Source organism: Cnephaeus nilssonii (assembly GCF_951640355.1).
Source record: "Cnephaeus nilssonii genome assembly, chromosome: 20".
Lineage (NCBI taxonomy): Eukaryota > Metazoa > Chordata > Mammalia > Chiroptera > Vespertilionidae > Cnephaeus > Cnephaeus nilssonii.
This window is the reverse complement of record NC_137091.1, coordinates 45,800,769-45,809,261: the sequence shown is the minus strand read 5'-3', so window position 1 is coordinate 45,809,261 and position 8,493 is coordinate 45,800,769. Positions and strand designations below refer to the sequence as shown.

At 49.4% G+C, this 8,493-nt stretch overlaps 1 protein-coding gene across 1 annotated transcript; it reads left to right on the top strand.

Annotated features, from left to right (window-relative positions):
* Nucleotides 1–3,220: 3,220 nt before the first annotated feature.
* On the top strand, nt 3,221–8,493 carry LOC307116550 (kallikrein-7-like). The gene is made up of 6 exons (XM_079800627.1): nt 3,221–3,363; nt 3,740–3,867; nt 4,336–4,489; nt 4,659–4,906; nt 5,754–5,893; nt 8,256–8,493. The coding sequence occupies exons 2-6, from the start codon at nt 3,795–3,797 to the stop codon at nt 8,409–8,411; spliced, it is 771 nt and encodes a 256-aa protein (XP_079656753.1). The 5' UTR covers nt 3,221–3,363; nt 3,740–3,794; the 3' UTR covers nt 8,412–8,493.

Genomic DNA, 8,493 nt, shown 5'->3' with positions numbered 1-8,493 from the left:
TTACCGAGGTTATGCAGGTAAAAGATAATGATGAGGAATGTTGGGGTCATCTCCTCCCAGTATCAGGGTATATTATCTCTGGAATTTTGGAGAGATTATGCTGGCATTGAAAGTTGTTATTTTCCCAGATGCACAAACACAGTGAACAGGATTTGCTCAAGGTAAAGGTAAAGGTTAAGGTACCATATAGACCTTAGGACGTGACTTCCTGCAATAACCCACCCGTTGGGAATATTTTATGATCAGAACATGCCCATGTGGTTACTTTCAGTTAGTGAGTTAGTCATACTTGCCAGGTAGTTATATTCTTGCTCATATTTCTTCTAATCATATCTCCCTCTTGAGTCTCTCCTAGCCCCACGCTCTACGCTTCCCCATATTGCAGAAATTCTGCAGCCACTGGTTCACTGCACACAGGAGGTGAAGACCCCTCCTTGAACAAAGTATAGAAGCCAAGTCTCCCAGACACCCCCCTCTCAGACCCGAAAGTCCACACCCGTCCTGCTTAGGACCCACGGTCAAGGGACCAGCTCCCTCCTAATTCTGGACCTCAAAGTCTAGACCACGGTGAAGGTCCTCCCTTTGAGACTTTGGAGTCCAGGTAGCCCCTCATATTCTTCTTCACAGTGGAGAACTTGGGGTTCATCTCAGAGAGGCAATGTGACTCACCAGGAAGCAGCACAGCCAGGATTCAGGTCCTTGCCTTTGTGACTCTCATTTCTGGGCAAGCCCAGAGAGGCTGGGAAAAGCCACCCAGGGCATCATGGGCTATACTGAGGACCAGGTTCTGTGATGTGACTTTGCCAGTGACACCCACTTTCCCAACGTCAGTGCTGAAGCTGACATTGTCAATGACCATTCGTCAACCTCACTTCCTGGTGTGAAAATGAACTTGGCCACAGAAATGGAGAGATGGATTGTATGGTCCACGTGGCCTCCAAATAGTGAGCGACCCCTGGACCACCAGCCCTATGAGAGGAGGAGAGGCCTTCAGCTACTGGGAGTCCTCGCCCCAAATCGATTCCCAACACGGTGAAAATCTCCTGACCTACCTCCATATGGTACAGCCCTGACACCCTGTAGAAGTAGGGGTGCGGCCTAGGGAGCCCTACCTTGTCATACATAATAAACTTCACTGGCCCTAGCTGGCTTGGCTCAGTGTATAGAGCCTCTACCTGTGGACTGAAGGGTCCCAGGTTCGATTCCAGTCAAGAGCACATGCCTGGGTTGCAGGCTTGATCCCCAGTAGATGGCCTGCAGGAGACGGCCAATCAATGATTCGCTCTCATCATTGCTGTTTCTATCTCCCTCTCTCTTCCTCTCTGAAATCAAAAAAAATATATTTTTAAAAATAAAGTTCACTGTATCAAGTCCCCCCCCCAAAAAAAAGAAAAGGCTGTTGTGATGATTAAATGAGATGTGAGCATATAATATAACTTATGGCTTATAAAGGTACCAGATAAATGTTTTATCCCCTCAATTCTATAGCTCACAGGCTTAAAAAAAAAAAGTATATTCACTTTCAGCCATTAATTCAACATTTACTTATGAGGATCTAACAGACTCAAGGTGCTGTACTGTATGAGTCCCTATCTATACCCAGTCACATGCTAGGTGGGGGAAATAGACAATGAACAAATGCATACAAAACAAAAAATGATATAGAGTTAAGTGCTAAAATGAAATATCCGGGACGGTAACAAGAGCTACCCCTGGAGATAGGGTAAGGTTTGTTGGTTAATTTGGATTCCACATGGAGATTCAGCTCGGAATTAGATTTGGAATTGATGGTTTGGGATCAAATTCTAGACTTGCAATGAAATCTGAACATGAGGTCGAGGTCTTACGAAAAAGACTTTGGCAGTGGGAGCAACAACACAGAATCTTTAAACCAGACAGGAAACCCGCAGATGACAGGAGATGAAGGGGCTCCACGGAGCATTAATTCACCAGCTTAGCAACCTCATTAAAGACACTGACTATCACCATCACTTTCTCTCTGTTTGTCCATCTGCAGAGCTATGGCTTTATCTCCAGCCACTGCCTCCCAAGTTCCAGGAGGGCTGCCTCACTTCCAGAATTTACACCCAGAAGGGACACTGTCTAACAGAATCAAGGAGAACTCTACTCTTGTCTCACTTATGGAAGAAGAGAGCAGTTCCCCGAAGTAACCCAGTTGGCTGGATCAGAGTAAATGCTCAGTAGATACTTCATGAATGAATACAATGAGCAAGGATGAAAATCAAAGAAATTCATCCCACCCTCATTATAATGAAAGTGATTCAAAGTTACTTCAATGTGGAAGAGTCAGATAATTCAGGATAAAGTTATAGTGTAGAAAATTATACAATAGAATAAAGGAAGGATTAAGCATTCCAAGAGAAACAATTGTCCAAGACTTTTAAAGTTTATTTTTAAAATTTAAATAAAAATTGTCTCTTTTGGTTAGTTCTCATCCGAGGATGTTTTTCCATGGATTTTGAGGGAGAGTGGAAGTGAGAGGAAAAGACAGAGAGAAACAAGGATGTGAGAGTGACACATAGAATGGTTGCTTCTTGCACGAACCCTGATCAAGGGCAGGACTGGGGAGGAGCCTGAAACCAAGGTACATGCCCTTGACCAGAATCAAACTCTGACCCTTTGGTCTGCAGGCCAACGTTCCATCCACTGAGCCAAACCAACTAGGGCTGTTCAAGACTTTTTATAGAGTAAATAAAATGTCCCATTAGATAATGTTCAGACATTTTTGTTAGATATATATACTATGTATAGAAATCAAAGTATAATAAGTGAAAAACAGTACATATTTAGTAGGTGGAGTTAGGAAAGCCTTCTCTTTACATTCATACCCCAATATTAGGGTCGGGTTCAGGCTCAAAGACACATCTGGGATTCAGCCTGACAAGTTCCCACAGCTGCTCAGAGTTACGGTGTTAGTTCCACCCCCTGAAGGGCAGAGGGCAAGAAAATTGGCCACAGTGGAGGACCCAGGGCACAGTCCATCCTGAGCCATGCAGGTAGGTCCTTGACTCCTGGTCCTGCCCCTCAGCGCTAGTACCTGGTCTCACCCTTTGTAGCTGCCACCAGGGATGGTGGAGCTGGAACGTGCTGGCGCCAAGCCCCTGACCTGGCCTCAGGAATGAGGGTGGAGGTAGAGTGCGGGCATGTGGCTTGAGCTGCCTCCAGGGTTCCAGATAAGAGCAAATGCAGGTAAGGTAACCCCAGACCTGGAGTCACCTGAACTCCAGGACCCTGAGAGTTGGAGTGGGGCTGGTGTGCTATAAGAGGGCCACTCTGCACAGGGCGGGACACAGTTGAATTTCAACCCAGTCTGAAGACCACACCAGATCAGACCCACTGCAGGTGAGAGGAAATCCGATTTGGGGTGGGGCAGGTGTGTCTGCATGGACAGCCGACTCTTGCTCTTGAGGACAGAGCAGTAGAGGGCCAAAATCTGGTTGTGAGAAGGAGGGGCTGGAGGGCTGGAGTTTTGGGTCTTTTACCTAAAAGGAACTTGGGACATAGAATTATAAACGGGGAAGAACAGAAAGGCTTTCGATTATAAATGGGGATGGACAAAAAACCCGATCCCTAGGTGCATCTGCATGGAAGGGTGTCTCTGGCCTGGACTTCTGAGTCTGAGGGAGGAGGTGGGTGTAGACTGGGCCTCCTGGGTCTGAGCGAAGAGAAGGGATGTGGAGACCAGGAGTCCTGCTTCCTGAACTCTCTGTCTTTCCAGCCCCAGCAGAAGAGGCCCTTCCTCTGTGGCAGCCACAGAGGCTCACACAGGACACATGGCAGGTCCCCTTCTCCCAACCCTGCTGCTCCTACTGCTGTCCTTCGCACCGGGATCTGCTGGACAAGAAGGTGAGGACCAGCATGGCAGTCCTGACCTTGACCCTGGGCCTCACAGTCCCCCACCTCCCCTCTCCAGGGCCCCTTCTCCAATGAGCCCCTGAGTCAGGACCCTCCCCTGCAGCAGCCTCCTCACATGAAGACTCAACCCCTGGGCTGTGGCCCCTTCCTTCCTGCTCCCTCCTGACTCCTGGGCTCTGGGTGCCCTCCAGGCTGCTTCCCGCCCTCCGTGTCTCTCTCATCAGATGCTGGCGTGGCCTCCAGACCAGCTGCTGCCCTGGGTTTCTGAGCAGGCTCCCCCGTCTCTCTCCATCTCCATCTGCAGCTGTCTCTGCCCTGTGCTCCGTGCCTGTCTCTGCCGTTCTCCACGCCTCTCTGTCTGTGTGTCTCTCTCCATCACTGTCTCTGGGAATTCATCTACTGTGGACTCAGCCCTCCCCTGATGCCTGCTACCCATGCTTTCTCCATGTCTCCATCCAGCCCACAGCAACGGGGAAAGGATTATTAATGGAGTTGTATGTCCAAGAGTCTCCCATCCCTGGCTGGTGGCCCTGTATCACAACAATACATTGCAGTGTGCAGGTGTGCTGATCAACCAGCAGTGGGTGCTCACCGTCGCCCACTGCCACATGAGGTACGGAACAGGGGAGCCACCTAGACTCCATGTCTCTCTCTGATTCCTTGTATATCTCTTTCTCTCTCTCTCTCTCTTTCTCTGGGCTTCTGTTCCCCTAACTCTGGATCTTTGTACCCTGCTCTCAATCACAGTGTCTCCATCTGAATGTTCCTTTTTTTTTTTTAAGTGATTATATTGTGCAAATGGGCAGTGATCTTCTGGTTAGTAGGCGTGCCCGGAAAATCAACGCTACAGAGTCCTTCGTCCACCCATGGTATGACAACCGCACCGATGATCATGACATCATGCTTGTGAAGCTGAGCAGCCCGGCCAGGCTCTCGCGGTATGTGAAGAAAATCAACCTACCGTCCAGCTGCAAAGACCCTGGGTCAAACTGTACTGTCGCTGGCTGGGGCATCACCATCATGGTTAAAGGTGAGGCTGCCTCTGTGACCTCAGTCACCAAGGTCCCAGCTCACTTCTTCCTCAGGCCACAGATACAGAGGAGAGACCCAAGGTTCCAGACCCCACAACACTTGCATTCACAGACCCAGGAAGCCAGACTAACAGGCCCTGCACGGTCAGACCCAGAATGCCTGACCTTTAAACATACCTCCCCCAGTTCCATAATCCTCAGATCCCAGGCCTCCATCTCACAGACCCAGGAGTTTAGAACCCAGTCACCACCTCACGCAGAGCCAAGTGTCCAGGCCCTCAGCCGCTTCCACCCTCAGACCCAGGAGTCTTGGCCTTCAGATGCCTTCTCCCTCAGACTAAGGAGACCTGGTCCCCAGCCCCCTCTACCCAGGAAGTGTCCCTTAATGCCAGCTCCTCTTCCTTCCCTTGATAGAGCAGCCACTAGGGATGGTGGAGCTAGAACCTGCTGGGGCCAACCCGCTGACCTGGCCTCAGGAATGAGGGTGGAGGTAGAGAGCAGGCATATGGCGTGAGCTGCCTCAGGAGTTACAGATAAGAGCAAATGCAGGTAAGGTAACCCCAGAGCTGGGTTCGCCTGAACTCCAGGACCCTAAGAGTTGGAGTGAGGCAGGTGTGCTATAAGGGGGCCACTCTGCACAATACGTTCAAACCCAGGAGTTCAGACACAAGTCCCTTCCTTCCAACGACCCGGGAGTCCAAGAAATAGGGCCCTTTTCATAACCATCATATTGGGTCACCCGGCTCCTCCTCCTTCCATGTCCACGGTCCCCATTGTTTTACCTCAGCACCCACAGGTCCACCTGACTAAACCTCTGACTCTTCCCCACCTCCGTAACTTCTCTAGGAGCAACATTTTCATCAGAGCTCATGTGCTCGGATGTCAGCCCCATCTCCTACCAGGAATGCAAGTTGTATTATCCTACCGTGTTGAAAAAGTACATGATCTGTGCTGTTGCCCCGGACGGACTCTCCTCCACCTGCATAGTGAGTCCCTCCTCCCCTGCCCTGGGTCCTGCTTTCTCTCAGTCCAGGCCTGTCTCCCCCTCCATCCACTGTCCCAGGGCCTGACCCTGGTGCTGAGCCTTCCCTCACACCTTACCAGTCCCACTTTCCTGGCTCTCTCTCCTAAGTTATCTGCTCGGGTCATGGTGGGAGCCCATGGGAGCTTGCATGGCCTGGGGGGTGGGCACAAAGCTGAAGGATAGAAACTGGGGGTGGGAAATGGGGCTGGGACTATGGGGCAGGGCAGTGAGGCATGGGCTACAAGCACAGGCTTTAAGGGCACACCAAAAGCTCAGTGACCATGATAGATCATATTCCAATGAAATATTTAAAACCTAATCCATGATGAGCAAAACATCAGAATTTTCAACAAAAAGCAACCAGAATGGGCTGGATTTGCCATTTGCTTCGGGCTTCTATGTGGTTCAGAACAGCACTGTAATGACCCAGTCTTTATCTAAAACTGGAATACCGCACTAGCTGGTTTGGCTCAGTGGATCGAGCGTAGGCCTGCGGACTTAAGGGTCCGAGGTTGAATTCCAGTCAAGGGCACATGCCCAGGTTGCAGGCTCCATCCCCAGGAGGGGGCGTGCAGGAGGCAGCCGACCAGTGATTCTCTCTCACTGACGATTATATCTCTCTCTCCATCTCCCTTCCTTTCTTAAATAAAGAAAAAATTAAACACACACACACAACTGGAATACGAGGTTCCTCATAGATATTTTTCATATTAATTTGATTTTTAAAATATACCTTAAAATGTTCATTACAATTTCTGGCATGTGCCTGAGGATAATATTCTGCCCTTTTATCTGTGTATCTGGTTCTAATTCTGAAGAAAAGATGAGCCCCTCCTCTTTGTCCCCCCTGCCTCATCTCTGTACCCTCCTCTCTGTTTCTGAGAACCATCTCCCCTCATCTCTCCTCACACCTCATTTCTTTTTATTTTTAATATTTTTTAAAAATATATTTTATTGATTTTTCACAGAGAGGAAGGGAGAGGGACAGAGAGCCAGAAACATCAATGAGAGAGAAACATCGACCAGCTGCCTCCTGCACACCCCTCACTGGGGCTGTGCCCACAACCAAGGTACATGCCCTTGACCAGAATCGAACCTGGGACCTTTCAGTCCGCAGACCGACACTCTATCCACTGAGCCAAACCGGTTTCGGCTTTTTATTTTTAATATTTTTATTGATTGCAGAGAGGAAGGGGGAGGGAGAGAGAGATAGAAACATCAATGATGAGAGAGAATCATTGATTGGCTGCCTCCTGCATGCCCACTACTGGGGATTTAGCCCACAACCCAGGCATGTCCCCTTGGCCGGAATCGAACCTGGGCCCCTTCAGTCTGCAGGCCGATGCTCTATCCACTGAACCAAACCAGCTAGGTCCTCCCACCTCATTTCATTTCCTGGTTTCCTCTATGTTCTCTCTGTGTTGCGATCTCTCTCTCTCTCTCTCTCTCTCTCTCTCTCTCTCTCTCTTCCTTGCTCCTTCCCTTCCTCCCTAACTTTCTCTCCCTACTGCGTCTGTCAATTTATTTTTATTTTCTCCATCTCTGCCTCATTCCCTACCTCCAATATTCGGCTTCTCTGTCTCCTTCATCCTTCCCTTTCTTCTCTCCAACCTTCTTTCTTTCTCTTTCATCCTTTGCCTATTTGTACTCCCACTATCTTTGCTCACATCTGCACTCTCAGCTTTCAGGGGTGGTGAAATGGTGTGTGTTAGGAAGAGAGGTGATGGGACAGGGTTGAATGTCCTAAAAATGGGGGGTTCCCCCTTGTCCCCCGCTGAGGGCCTGATTCATAATTCTGCAAACTGTGCAGGCACACAAAGTCGCAAACTCGCGACATTCCCGCATTTGGTTTAACGCACTCGCTTTTCTTAAACTTTATATATTTGAACCTGGTGGTCCATACTTTTATTTTGCACTAGATCCTGTAAATTAGGGCATTGGTCCCGCCCCTGGTTTCCAGGATTACCCTGTCCCCCTTCCCTGGGTAAGGAAATGTATGGGATTCCCTGGAGGTAATGCTTCCTCTCCCAGGGGATTGACAAGTAAATGGGGTCTGACACCCTGGAAGCCTCGCCCCCCCCCCCCCCGCCCTCCCTGTGATTGACTAGGGCTCAAACCAATGTCATCCGAAAACCTGGTAGGTTCTCCCCATGATAGCATTCATTCCTGCTCTGCCATTGGTCCGCAGAGACAATGAGTCTCTTCCCATTGGCCAGGGTGGAAAGCTGTGTTCTGGCAGGATCAAGGCTTGATAAGCATGGGGTCTGTGGGACCTCATTGCTGGTTATTTTGAAATCAAATCTAATCTGCTCTCTCCCCTGCAGGGTGACTCTGGGAGCCCAATGATTTGCGAAGGTACCCTGCAAGGCATAGTGTCCAGTGGATCTTACCCTTGTACACCGCCCTTTGAGCCAGTGGTATACACCCGCCTATGCATGTACCGCAAATGGATATCTGATACCATGAAAACCAATTCCTAATCTCTCCATGCTTTCATCCTCCATCCCTATGCCCTGAACTGGAACTTCCCAAAAATAAAGACATCCATGACTTGCAGCCACA

Excerpts from the sequence above, each read along its gene's own strand:
- LOC307116550 (XM_079800627.1), top strand. The coding sequence starts at position 3,795 with ATGGCAGGTCCCCTTCTCCCAACCCTGCTGCTCCTACTGCTGTCCTTC. Across the intron at positions 3,868-4,335 it reads GGGATCTGCTGGACAAGAAG|CCCACAGCAACGGGGAAAGG; the intron begins GTGAGGACCAGC and ends GTCTCCATCCAG. Across the intron at positions 4,907-5,753 it reads CATCACCATCATGGTTAAAG|GAGCAACATTTTCATCAGAG; the intron begins GTGAGGCTGCCT and ends TAACTTCTCTAG.